The sequence below is a fragment of the Cryptotermes secundus genome, unplaced genomic scaffold, assembly GCF_002891405.2.
Source record: "Cryptotermes secundus unplaced genomic scaffold, Csec_1.0 scaffold775, whole genome shotgun sequence".
Taxonomy (NCBI): domain Eukaryota; kingdom Metazoa; phylum Arthropoda; class Insecta; order Blattodea; family Kalotermitidae; genus Cryptotermes; species Cryptotermes secundus.
In genome coordinates, this window is record NW_019721773.1 from 504,866 (window position 1) to 519,664 (window position 14,799).

At 37.7% G+C, this 14,799-nt stretch overlaps 1 protein-coding gene across 1 annotated transcript in view; it reads left to right on the plus strand.

Annotated features, from left to right (window-relative positions):
• The first annotated feature begins 542 nt into the window (after window positions 1-542).
• The window catches only part of LOC111875781 (DIS3-like exonuclease 2), a 33,172-nt gene continuing 18,915 nt past the window's right edge, over window positions 543-14,799 (plus strand). Inside the window, exons 1-7 of the mRNA XM_033750205.1 lie at window positions 543-567; window positions 2,730-2,845; window positions 3,074-3,293; window positions 3,853-4,095; window positions 7,659-7,815; window positions 9,651-9,752; window positions 11,473-11,505. Of these exons, the coding sequence (XP_033606096.1) occupies window positions 2,788-2,845; window positions 3,074-3,293; window positions 3,853-4,095; window positions 7,659-7,815; window positions 9,651-9,752; window positions 11,473-11,505 (813 nt within the window). The 5' untranslated portion in view covers window positions 543-567; window positions 2,730-2,787. The remainder of the gene's footprint in view (window positions 568-2,729; window positions 2,846-3,073; window positions 3,294-3,852; window positions 4,096-7,658; window positions 7,816-9,650; window positions 9,753-11,472; window positions 11,506-14,799) is intronic.

The window sequence follows — 14,799 nt, forward strand, 5'->3', positions numbered from 1 at the left end:
TGGCAACAAAAGCATAATGTCTGTGACCTCATCAGCTCTCCGTCTTATCGGTCTTATCTGACGTGGTTGGCAGGCAAAACGGATCGTCTGTGGGGGTGCGACGGGCCCTGACGTTCGTAGGGTTACGATGTATTGATGGTATTGATACGGTTGCTAGTGGTACATAAGGGGTGCGAGGTGTGATAACGGATCAATCGTTAGCGATCGTTAGCAGAAGTAAGCCGGAGGTTTGTGTCAAGTACGGTCAAGTACCGTCAAATAGAAGAATGGCTTACATTGTTGCCTTAGTAATCTAGTAACACGGGAAGCTGTTGGAAGTGTGAATATTGGTGACGTACACGCAATGCATATATTTATTGTGGGGCAGTAAATAGACTCTGTTTCTACTTCCATATATATAAATAAATTACAAAACTTGTGAGAATTTTAAAAGGTAAGCAAATCAGTATTGAGTAATTTAGAGCATTAAATATATTACGGCAAAACCCATCACCGATGAGTTCCGTTCATCCTATGTTACGTAACCTGATGGATGATCTAGATTGCGTGTTCAGTGTTAGTGCACGTGTAAGGATTCACTTTATGTATACAGGCTGTTAACTGGTATTCTAAATTAAATGATAATATTCAGTTTGTTAGGGCATATTGTCATCTTCATGTCCGTTCTTCAAGTCAGTTATAGACACTACTCATGCCATTTTCGTTAAAATTTGTGTGAACAACTTGTCGTTGGAATGTGTTTCAGCTTGGTATTTTAACATCCCATCATTAGTGTTTGCTAATTTCAAATACCCAGTATCTGACACATGAAAAAAATATCAGTAGTTGATCTGTTATGTTGAAACCCACACTGATGATCCCCATTAATTTCATCAATGTATGGACTTAACCTTGAGAGAAGGGTATTGCATAAAATTTTGTATGAAGTTGATAGCAGTAATGTCCTGTGCTAATTACTACAGTCAGTTGTATTGCGCTTCTTTAACTTGGTACGATAATAGATTCCTTCCACTTATCAAGCAATTCTTCCTTATTCCAAATAGAATTATTAGTTTATGGATTTCAGACCATAATGTTTCACCTCCTACTTGAATCAGTTCTGTTGGAATTTGATCATTACCTGGTGATTTATACCTTTTCAACTTTGCAGTAACAATTTCAACCTCAAAAGTACTGGGATCAGGTACTAATGGCTCAGCTATATGTATTTACATCTGCCTAACATCATTGACTGTATGTACATTCAGTAACTGAGAGAAGTAATTCTTCCAACTATTCAAAATGTTGTGGGAAAGTGCAAGCAGATCACCATTATCATCCTTCCCTAAGTTACCTCTAGGTTGGTAATCCCTCTTAAATTCATTTATTCCTATGTACAAGTCTGTAATATTCTTATTGTTACTGTGAGTTGCAAGCTCATTAATTTTGTCTTTTAGATATTCTTGCTTTTTATTCCTGAAATGCCTGCTGGCTTCACATCTTATGTTGTTCAGATTATCCCCTTGTATTTCACTTGGATCCTGTAGCCACCGCAATTTGGCTTGTTTTCTTTGGTCTTATAATTTTGAGCATCCTTTGTTGAACCATGGCTTGTGCTACTTCAATTCATAATAACCTAGGCTCTCTTTTGACTGAAATTTTTATATTTATTGCCTTTATTAGTTTTACAAGTTCTATTAACATTCACCTCAGTATCCAAGTTTTCCAAAGCCGTGGACTTATTTGAGATTTAAACACGATACTGCTCCTTACCCTCTACCTCTTTTAATTTCTTAAGATTGAACCTCTCCATATGAACTGTGTGTTGTTTGCTTACTCACTGCCAATCTTTCCCTAACCTTTGCTACCACCAGGCAGTGGTCAGTATAACAAAATGCTGCCCTGACTGATCAGGCATTAAGTATACTTGAATGCCATCTCCTGTCTATCAAAATATGGTCAATCTGTTTATGCATCTTTCCATCAGGAGGTGTTCAAGTAAATTTATGAATGTTACAATGTGGGAACATTGTACTTTTGACAATAAAACTTTTGGTTGTGTCAAAATTTACTACTCTGACTCCATTATCATTAATAATTTTGTGTGAACTCTCATTCCCAATTGTTGGCTTGAAAATGTCTTCCCTGCCTACTTTGCCATTGAACTCGCCTAACAACATTTTTGTATGGTATTTAGGGAATTTATCGAATACACAATCTAGTTCCACAAAGAAGCTGTCCTTTATACCATCAATTTTATCCTCTGTTGGGGCATGAACATTCAGAACTATAATATCACACCAGTGATATTAGTATTATGAACGACATCCTGTCACTAACAAACTTTAACCGCTGATATGTTTCTCTTATGTACAAAGAACCTTTAGCTAATTAATGATTCTTATTCTCCTTTCCATAGAAAAATGTATATTTGCCTGCTGGTTCAGTACCACCTGTGTGCCATCTGACCTCCTGTACTCCCACTAAATCTAACTTATAGTTCTTTTAACACTGTCATGAGAGAACCTGCCCTGTATAGACTTTTTACATTCCACATATCAAATCTCATGTCAGTTTTCTGTAGCTTAGGTTATTTGTCCAAAGAACCCGTTGAAGTCCGAGGCTGAATGTGACATTTCATAACAAGCTTATTTTTTACGGTGAGGAGTGGTTAGCCCCGTGCCAAACCCTCAAGCTGGAGGACCACCCCTTGTCAGGTGTCCACGACTGCTTATTCAGTATGTTTGCAGGTGCCCTCCATATCCAGAGGCTGTCTCCTCTGTCCGCAACCTGAGAACACACTATGCCATGATGACAAGCGACCCACCTAAGATGGAGGCTACTTTACCTATTATGAAAAAAAAAAGTAGGCTCATGAAATCACCTTGCTATCTGTATGTCTGTATGTGTATCCCCCCTGTTGGTGATAGGCAATGGCTTGGTTGCTTTTTTTAGTAACAGATAATCTGTGATTAGTACTGCCAGCTCATGCAGTTGCTTATCTGCATCAGTAGTTGCTGTTGAATTCATGGTCATTATAGTGCTTAATTCTTGTCTTTTGTTTCTCTTAATGTATATTACCTTTCTTCATTAGTGTATAAAATGGACAACATACACAGTGTTGAAGGTGATGTCAGCCAATTGGAAAGTCAGCAGAATGTGGCAGTGACTCACTCCACAGCATCAGGCAGCACTGAACATTGTGATGCAGTAAATGGAAATGATGCACTTATATCAGCAGCTGGAAATGAGAAAAGGAAGAAGAAGAATAGAAGGAAAAAAGATAAATTAAAAGTTATGAATTCAGAAAATAGGTATGTGTTCATGTAGAGTCACACATATATCATATATAGGCACAAATGTAGCAACATTTCTGGAGTCCCAGATGCCGGCTGTCTGCATGATTATGCTTCGGATCCTCATACCTTGGGACCCTCCTCGTCAAAACTGTAATCTGAATTACAAAAAGCCTTTCTTTTACCTCAAATTACTGATTATTATGGACTATGCATACTCGGTTGGGCCCATTACGAGGAGCTAATTCAGTTGCTTAGTGTGCCTATAGTTTTCTCTCTGTACTATTGCAGAAAGTAATGTAAATTAAGAAAGAGGACAAACATAGAAACCCATGGTCAGAATAGCTGGTCTCCAGGCTGGTATTTGAACATTGGATCTCTCAAATATAATGTTCAGTAAAGTTTTGATGCAGTATTAATAAAAATGAAATTATTGAGTACAATCTTGTATCCCCCCTTTCCTATTGTAGGAGCATTAAATTAGTTTTCTGCAGAGAGGGAATTGAAGTGGGGTGTTTGACTGGAGAAGGAGTGCTTGTGGGCTTGCTTATAGACACTGTACTTGTCTGAATTACAGATTGCCTGATCTAGAAACATTTTTGAATTCTAATGAAGTGAGTGCCAAAGTGAATAATGGGAACAAAAAACAAATAGAAGACAAAGAGCAAAGAAGGAAAAAAAAGACTAAGGACACCAGCTCTAAGCAGTGTTCATCATCACATTCGCCGTCTGAACAAAAATTTGTGCTCCAAAAGCTGTGTTCTCCCAAGTCTACTCAGGGAAACGGTGCTGATGCATGTGGTGGAGAAGCGGAAAGATCGTAAGCTCTGAATCAGTTCTTAATTAATAAGTTGTGATGACAGCCTTCAGTTTGATGCTGTAACCCCTTGAAAACTCCTTTAATTAGCACCCATATTTTTACATCTTCTTTGGTGTATATTGTTATATTAAATGCAGTCTTTGGTCAGAAAAAGACAAAAAAAAAAGGCATAAGGCTATGATCTACAGGGTGGGTCGGACTCAATTAGGCAGTTTTTGATCATTAATAACTAACCAATCCAACAACACACGGGATAACGGGAAAGTACCTTTTGTTGTCGATAGATGGCAGCATCATACGGTATGCTACAGTATATCACTGTAGTCTGTAATTTAAGGAAATTAAACTTAACATAGCTAATATCAAGAGCTGACATTGTTATTGCTATGATATGAATGTTTTCCTTTTCTGTCTCTCTCTTTCTGATCACTTGTGAGTGAATATTCATATCATTTTCATCATCCTTTCTGTCATTAAGATAATGAAAATAATCCATATTGAAGAGTGTAACAACAGCAGGTACTGAAAACGTGATAATAGAGATAAGTCTGACAATGGTGATTACACAGTTTAAATGTTTTGTTCTTAAATACTCGTACAGTATCTTGACTTCCAAACTTTGTTCTGCTGCAAATGCAGTAAGTTGGGGAGATAAGAAGGAAGCAGAATGGAGACTGCTGTATAAACAGTGCAAATGATATCAGTGACTTCAAGAGCCATAAATGATCTTGAATGCCAAGTTAGGTAAAGGCTGCTTTTGACATTGAACTTGACCATCGATCATCCCATCCAGATGGGCAGTGGAAGTAGAAAGGAAACTGCATTGTAAGCAATAATAATCATTTTGTCAGACTATGCAGAAAGTAATTACTTTTATCATATTTTAAGGTTGAGTTGCATACTTTTGTGATTCATCACTTTATTTATCATCACTTATCATATACCATCAATTGCAACATATTTAGGTTCGCTGTTCACATGACATGTTTCAACATCTACCATGTCATCTTAAGTTACATACTAAACATTAGCTCAAAGTTATTTTCTGTGGTTATGCATGCTTTGAATATTTAGGATTCTTGAACATTTTTTGTCGAGAATCATCTTAAAGTTAAGTACTTCATACATGACAAATATGGTGGTACATTTTTAAACTTTCTGTGTTCTAGAGTTTTTTTGTAAATCATCTTACATATGCCATATGACATGCAGATGTACATACAAAGGGCAGTCAAAAAATTCCCGGAATGGTGGTATAGCACTCTAATGATAGGACATACGGCAATGCTTACCTAATCACCTTCAAAGTAGGACCCTTGTGTGCGCACACACTTGCTCCATCGATCCTACCATTGTTGGAAGCAGCAGTGGAAGGCTTCTTTTGGAATATTCCGGAGCTCAGCCATCGTGTTTGTTTTGATGTCCTCCATGGTTGCGAAACGTGTCCCCTTGAGGCCCATTTTCAGAGTAAGTCAAAAGTCACTCGGAGTGAGATCCAGAGAGTACAGTGCTTGAATGATAACAGGAATGTTTTTCTCAGCGAGGAATTGCTGCACAACAAGCAATGTATGGCTTGGTGCATTATTGTGATGCAGAAACCACTGTCCCTGCCACTTGTCGCACTGCTTCCTCTGAACCGCATCGCACAACCTCTGCAAAACTTGCACGTAGAAATGGCCAGTAACAGTACCAACTTCTTGCTCCAACTCTGCGATGGTCATTCTTCAATCAAATTGAATCAGTTGTCGCACTTTTCCAATCGTTTCTTCGGTTCTGGATGTTGAAGGTCTACTGCTGCACTGGTCATCCTGTAACGTCTCCTGCCCATTCTTAAACTGGGAAAACCAGTCGTAAACTGCGGATTTCTTTAGTGCGGTATCACCGTAAACTTGCTACAGAGCCGATAGTGTCTCTGAAGCAGATTTTCTCAATTTGCACATCAACTTGATGTTCACGCGCTGTTCAAATTGTGACATTGCGCTGAATGACCAACACTTACATCTAATTCAAAGGGAACAGTAATGACACTGAAACCTGTCCAGACCTGTTGCGCCTGCGATCAGACATGCTGAGATTCCCACCACAACAGAGTGTGCACTATCTAATCACTCATTCTCCATCTGCAGGGGAATTCCGGGAACTTTTTGACTGCCCTACATATGTCATACTTATGCCATATTCGTCATATATTTGGGGTGGAGGAATTACACAGTGGGCTCATCACAGTGGCTTCACTGTCTAAGGCATGAACTGTTTTTGCCTGCACAAACACTGTGGTCTGGATTCGAATCCCACTCAAGGCATGAATGTCTGTGTGCATTTATTCTCTGTTTGTGTTGTTCTGTATGAGGTGGTGGTGTCCTTGCGATGGATTGATCCCCTGTCCAAGGAGTCCTACTGACTCTGTGTAGGATTAAGAAACTGGAAAAGTGGCCAAGGTCCAAAGGACTGTAGAGCCATAGAGAGAGATAGAAAAAAGTTACACAGTGAGGAAATTAGATGAATAAGTATGGTATACATTTTGATACTAATTTAAAATATGTGACAGACTCCTTTATCATCAATGATAATCTAAGTGCTAACCTACAGGTGTCCTAGAATAATGTTACTACTCTGCACTACATTTTTTAGTGTTAATGGCAGACATTTTGAGCATCTTCAATAGGAATATCTTGTTGACAAATACTGTACTACCATTTATGCTTGTTATTTTAGTTTAGTTAATGTAAAAGTAAAGTTATCCGTACACTTTAATTTTGTAATTAAGAGCTATGCCATGGAGGCATATGGGGGAATGGAGATACAGCTCCACTATTCTTGCACTTGACACTAGATGCAGGTGAGTGATCAGTTTCACACTCCTGCCACTTTACCCCCAGGGAAACAGTCGCTGGTACCCACTGAGTAGGATGCTTGGTGGGCCCCAGAGCCAATCTGAATGTTACGTTGAAGAGAAAAATATCTTCTTCCTGCCAGGAATCAGTTCCCAGCCATCTAGCCCATAATGTAGACACCATACTGACTGAGCTCTCTCACCTCCCACTGCTCTTAATGTCCTGTAAATAAAGGATGAAAGGCCAAAATATGTGGTAACATTATTCTGGGACACTTCATAGTATGATGGTGCATTCAGTGCTTGGTAACAATAGTTAAAACAAAGACAATACACCAGATTTAATTATAAAATCAAACATTGAACAGTTCCTTCTACTGAAGGAATCACTTCCAGGTTCATCCACATTTTATTTGTAATGCAGAGGTATGCCAAGAGCGCTTTCCTTTGGCTTCATCTGCTGCTTCTTTGATGTTCATTCCAGTATTTTTGTTTTCGTTGCTTACAAATTGTTACCAGTATTATCAGTACTGAAAGAACCTAGCACTAATACAGTTTAAGTAAGCAGTGAATCTTACATTAGAATGTTAAGATTGTGATAAGGAACATTTTGGAACTGTAATAGACAATAAAATCTTTACCAGCTGAGTGACTGTTATCTTCTCATGAAGAACTCTACGTATAAGATTAGTTCATGAATCTTTTTCTGACATAAAACTTTGTTCCTTAGGAATAGCCAATCACTGGAAGGAAGGAAAGAGTATAATACTTTTGACAAGTACTTATCTACAAGGGAAGTTAAGGCAGGTCTTGCAGCAAATGTTTTAATTAAAGGTTCCATACGTATCAACCAGAAAAATTACAAGGAAGCATATATCAACTCACCGGTGAGTTTGCCAATCCATTGACTTAACACAGGTCTATAAGTAACTGCATGTTCTGATTTATACCAGAAAACCCAAGTTTCAGTATGAGTCATTGTTTACAGCCAGGCTGTTCCAAAAGTCTCCTGAATAAATTTCTTTTCCTATTTTTGTGTGCATGCAGTAATAGGTGTTGTAACATGCCTAATCTTTATGGAACCAAGTGATTATTTTGATGACCCCACGTACAAAATCCTGCTCTTCATTCAAAGCAGAGGATTGCTGAAGGGCTAATCAAAAGGGGAAGCATGATAGATCACTGTAGGTCACGGTGCAAGGGCCGAGAAGGCCCACCCCGTATACATTCATTCATTCATTCATTCATTCATTCATTCATTCATTCAACATTCCTAATCCTGTTTCATGAATGTTCAGTACATCACAATGAAGCTGAAAATGAAATAATGTTATGAAGACACAAGTTCTGGGAAGAACTAGTCAGCTACTTACCATTCATATGACACTGACTACATAGAAAATCGAAAAATTGAGGCGTGGTAAACACAGACATACAAACAGCAAGGTGATCTCATAAGCCTAAAAAATTAGAGCAGGAGATACACAGGCAGATGGACAGGCATAGTAGACAGACAGAAAGTGATATCATAAGCCTCCTTTTATTTTTTCAAAATAAATTAAATAGGTTAAAATTGAAGGCATGGGGCAAATAAGAGTATAGAGGAATTGTTTAATAAAATCCATTTGAATTATGGCACTTGTGTGTTAATGGATGACCCAAGTAATGTCAAAATTTATAGCTGTGTTGTCTGGATCATTCGGATTTCAGTGTAACTGGCTCCAAAGAGGGAAGAATACTCCATTGTCTGTTTAGATAGATGGGATGGACGTAAAATGAAGTGTCTAGAGGATTCAAGATTTAAGTATTTGAAAGTCAGCAACAGGTAAAACTCTCTCAGTCCAGCAACCAGCATACAAACATAAAATGATGGAACTGGGGGCAAATGGCATAAGAAGCAGCACTTCACCATCTGGGGGTCACAGTGACTCTATGTTGTGGAGTCAGTTCTACGACAAGAATCCATTCAACACCATTTTGAAAGTTATAAAAGCATATTGGCCACCAGGAATTGAACTATAATTTTTTTGTTCTAATTTTCTTTCTTTATTAAACCATGAGGAAAAGCTATAGAAGTTGTCATAAAATTAGACAGATACTCTCCATGGAAGAATATTAAATGAAGTTTAACATGAGCCGATTGCTTGTTTTCATTAAGTTTTTATATGGCAGTTCCTCTGAATTTAATGTATGGAGTATCCATGAAATCGCAATCAAATTTAGTAAACTGGCAGTAACTTTCAGTTTCTTTTTCAGGTCAATTGATAATGAATGTGCAAGAATGTATGGTAGTAGTATCACTTTGAATTCAGAGGAAGAATTAGAGACGTGTTTGATAGAAAATTTCCCAAGCCTGGACCTTCAATGAATCAGTTTGTGATTTGCGCAAAAACAAAATGAATATGAACCTCGTAATTAGTTTCAGAAACAAGCCTTTATATATATAGTTACAGCTGATTCATGCAACCCTAAAACTCTTCTCCAAATGCCATGTTGTCTCAGGCTGGGGATCCTTGAAATGGTTATTAAAATGTAGACAAACTACAAACAGTTTCCAGACTGATAGTTCTGGATTACACAGATAAATCAAAGCCACATTCTGTGAATGATAGAAGAATGCAGTAAAAGGAATATGTGACAGGAGACATGGTCCAGATTTTGTTTGGGATTTGTTGCATGTTTAGTCTTCCTGCAGATATAGAATGGATAATTTTTTTTACAGGACAAATGTCAGGATATCCTGATTGAAGGCATGAAAGATCGAAATAGAGCTTTAGAAGGGGATGAAGTAGCTGTAAGGATTAATCCGGAATCAGAATGGAAGGTAAGAGAAATATTTTCATGTGGAGGTTGGAGGCCATTTTGATCTAAAAGTACTTCTTTTAACACTTTGAATTTGAATTGTTTCATATTTGGTCCATTACACTATCAATCACAAATTGTCAATGAATAATCCGTCGAGTGTAACAACGTTCTTAGGTCACTTATTTATTTCACTCGCCTTACATGTTTCGGTTCAAAAGAAACCATCATCAGAGGCACGTTACAAACACATGAAACCACTGGCGTTGTATTGTACACAGTATGTAAGCTGCGTGATCTGCTACAGATGTCGGAGTGTAAAAGCACAACACTTTCTAGTAACGTTGAATGCATGTACACCTCTTGCATTCCATCCAAAGAATGCCCTCAAATTGAGCCGTCAATGTTAAAATATTTAAAAACTTAAAACATTTGAAGTAAAATTTGGCTCCTTCTTGTTGATTCGTCCCGGTGATGGGAATCGTCAACTTGAGGTTGTGTATGCTTTTGGTCGGATGTGTCTTACGCATTGTGTGTTGTGTGTTTTAAGTTTTTAAATATTTTAACATTGACGGCTCAATTTGAGGGCATTCTTTGGATGGAATGCAAGAGGTGTACATGCATTCAACGTTACTAGAAAGTGTTGTGCTTTTACACTCCGACATCTGTAGCAGATCACGCAGCTTACATACATACTGTGTACAATACAACGCCAGTGGTTTCATGTGTTTGTAACGTGCCTCTGATGATGGTTTCTTTTAAACCGAAACATGTAAGGCGAGTGGGATAAATAAGTGACCTAAGAACGTTGTTACACTCGACGGATTATTCATTGACAATTTGTGACTTTGAATTTGCTTTAACATTTATATTGTCTAGTAACAGGGATTTTAGATCTCCAGGTACTTGCAGAGTTAGTCTCTGTATTCTGTTTTGAGTGTAAAATCATCTAGGAACAGGGTATTTTAATTGTGCTGGGCCAGTGACTTTGTTTTAACTGAGGGGTAATCGTTAGTGTTATAAAAGTGGAACACTTGGCCACTTGGAATTTGCACAGCTTCTGTTGCAGTGATGTGACTCCCAGTCAGTAAAGGTTAACCGGTTTGGTATGTCATTAGAAATTTGATACAGTGATATAAGTTTGGAGCTGTAGTTGCTGGAATATGAACTCTAACTGATTAAGGAATTAAACTCTTCCAAGTATAATAAGTCTCTTGGTACCATTTATATTCTCCAATTATTGTACCATTTTTCTTGCAGAGTTGTTGGTGATTAGATAATTATAATATCAATAAAGTATGTGTTTGGAGTCAAAGGCAAACAAACATATCATTAAACGCTTTAACCCTTTGCGGTCCAATATAAATACCACTACGATTCTCTGCTGGTCTAATTTAAATAGCACTGAACTATTTATTTTCAGTTACCAATATGAACTGGTTAGTTTTTCTTTGTAACTTGCATAAAACAGAAGAAATTTTGCTGAATATGATGAAAATATGGTCTGCAAGGATGAAAGTTCCTACTGTTTGAATACCGACTCTAGATCATCTATCACATTCATAAAATGTGTGGTGGACTGAGCCCAACAGGACCAGAACACAGAATTTAAATTGACAGACTCACTGCACCATGGGACCGCAAAGGGTTAGTGTAGTTTGCTATATGGTTTTAACAACTTTAAAATAATACTAAGAGTTATGTTTTGGTACATATTAACATGTTTTAATCTTTCATGACAGGTTCAAGACTCAAGCAAACAGAAGACTGGGAAAGTAAGTACTGAGCACTTTGTGTGATGACTTGTAGTACTGTAAGTAATAGGTTACATTTTCTTAATAAATTTTTAAAACCATGCAGAAATTCAGGTATCATATTTAATTATTACATTGACAAGTAACAGATGATAATTAAATATGTCAAGATGCCAGCTTGAAGTATACTCAACAAATATTAAATAACATTTACATTGGTATCAATTACAACACTTTAGTTAAGCTGAGCTGTAAATGAAATTCTTTGATGAATGAAGAGCAGAACATTTTCTAAAAATGTTTGACATTATTTAATGTAAGTATTATTAATTTTGTCTCTATTTTCAAAGGTAAGGAAATGTAATTATATCAAATTGCTTTATTGCTGAAATATTGAAGAACACAACATGAAAGTACAGGATCTCTTAGATGACCAAATTTTACACCAAAGGATAATATTTGCATATATGGAGCCTAATATAAATGGTTTGAGGATAAGATTCACGGTCAGGTATTTGTTGTAAAAAAAGATGATTCCTTAGTATGATGATCAAATCCATATCTTTGGACATGGTGACTAACCGTATTTATTGGGACCAATAGAATGCAGAAGAATGAGGTGTCTGTTTTAGGTGTCAGTGAAGTGCGGTGGAAAGGACAAGGTGAAATAAGAAGTGGTGATTATACAGTCTATTATTCTGGAGGTGAATGGGCTGAAAGAGGTGTGGCAGTAGTGGTGCATAAAGGTGTAGTGAGGAGTGTTGTTAAGAAGATTGTTTGTAATGACAGAATTATTGCTCTGAAGTTAAAGGTGGAACCAGTAGATATAATGATTATGCAGTTGTACATGCCAACATCAGAGTATGAAGATGATGAAGTGGAAAAAGTGTATGACACAATTGAAGAAATTCTTCAGGAAGATGGAAGAGGTGACACAAACAGCATCATATTAGGAGACTGGAATAGCACTGTTGGAGATGAATCATATCAGAATATTGTTGGATCACATGGACTAGGAAGACGGAATCACAGGGGTCAAATGCTTATTGACTTTTGTGAAAGAAATGGACTGATTGTTACCAACACTTGGTTCAAGAAGCCAAAGAGAAGACTTTACACATGGAGGGTACCTGGGGATTGGAGGCGGCATCAGCTGGACTACATCCTTGTGAAACATCGATTCAGAAACAGTGTGAAGGATGTGAAGACGCTGCCTGGGGCAGATATTGACTCTGAACACAACTTACTGGTTGCCAAGTTTCAAACCAGGTTGAAGAAAATTATAATATTCCAAAAGCGCAGACCTAGATGGGATTTGGAGAAGTTATATGCTCAAAGACAAAGCGTGCAAGAGACTCTAGAAGAGAAACTCGGTGCAATTGAAGGTGAAAGCGGAAATGCTGAAGCGCAGTGGAACGATATAAAAGAATGCATGTTAGATACTATCAGTGATTTGGTAGGTAAAGTTGAGAAGATAGCAAGAAAACCATGGGTTACACAGGAGATGATGAGTAAAATGGAGGAGCGAAGGAAATGGAAGAATGTCAACAATGAAGAAGGCAGGAGGAAATACAGGAGACTGAGGAATGAATTGAAAAGAGCCACGGACAGGGCCAAAAAGGAATATCTTGAGAAGATATGTAATGAGATTATGGAATTTCAAAGAACAGGCCGTTATGATTTGATGTACATGAAGACAAAAGAACTAGGATGGAAAGAGAATCATGGGATTCAAAATGTTGGCATCGAAGACTCCCAGGGGAATAGAATAGTAGATCAGAGGCAAGTGCTGAAAATTTGGGAAAATTATATTTCAGAACTATATGATCGACCTAATCGGCCAGAAACCTTAGAAGTTGAACCGGAAGAAGAAGTAGATACAGACGAGAAAGGACCATATATTTTACAAAGTGAGGTGGAAAAAGCTATCAAGGAAATGAGGAAGGGAAAGGCTACAGGAGATGATGATGTACCTGGAGATGTGCTCAAGTTACTGGGAGAAGGTGGTTTGAAAACACTGACAAAACTAATGAACACCATATATGAAAGTGGAGAGTGGCCCAAGGACTTTACAGAAGTTACAATGATTGCCTTAAAGAAAAAGACAAAAGCTACAAAATGCAGCGACCATCGCACAATAAGCCTTATTGCACATACAGCAAAGATAATAGCAAAGATACTTAAAAGAAGAATTGAAAGGAAAATAGAGGATATACTTGGAGAGGATCAGTTTGGATTTAGAAGAGGAAAAGGAACCAGGGATGCAATTGGGATGATGAGAATTATAGCAGAACGAACTTTGGAGATAGATGAAGAACTGTGTGTTTGCTTCATAGACTGGCAGAAGGCATTTGACCGTGTAAAGTGGACCAAATTAATGCATATCCTAAAGGAAATAGGTATCGATTGGCGTGAAAGAAGATTGATTAGTAAATTGTACATGGATCAGAAAGTTAGAGTGCGACTGGACAGAGGGGAGACAAGAAGTGTGAAGATTGGAAGACGAGTTCAACAAGGATGCTGTTTATCTCCAATTTTATTCAACTTGTACAACGAATGCCTTACCAAAGAAGCTCTGAATGGGCTTGGAGACTTCAAATTAGGAGGGCAAATTATTCAAACTGTGAAATATGCAGATGACCTTGTGTTAATGGCTAAGGAAGAAACTGTGCTACAGGGTATGATTGATAGACTAATCGAAATTTGAAGGTGCTATGGCATGGAAATGAATGTGGAAAAAACAAAATTAATGAAAATTTCGAGACACCCAACCCCAGTCACAATAAAGATAGACCAAAAACAACTGGAGAATGTGAAATGTTTTAAATATTTGGGTAGCTTGTTAACAGATGATGGAAGGTGTACGTGTGAAATTAAATCTAGGATTGCCATGGCAAAAGCTGCATTTAGCAAGAAGAAGAAGAATCTTTTTACCAGCAGATTGGACTTAAATTTGAGAAAGAAACTAGTGAAATGCTACGTTTGGAGCACAGCTTTGTATGAGGCTGAAACTTGGACACTTAGGGCAGTAGATCAGAAACACCTGGAAACTTCGAAATGTGGTGTTGGAGAAGGATGGAGATGATCAGTTGGACCAATTATGTGAGAAATGAAGAAGTGTTATTTAGAATCAGTGAGCAGAGGAATATCCTACATGAAATAAGAAAACGGAAGGCTAATTGGATTGGTCATATCTTACGCAGTTAACTGCCTTCTGAAAGAAGTTATTGAAGGAAAGATAGAGGGACAGATAGAAGTGACCAGAAGACGAGGAAGAAGACATAAGAAGATGCTGGATGACCTTAGGGACAGAAG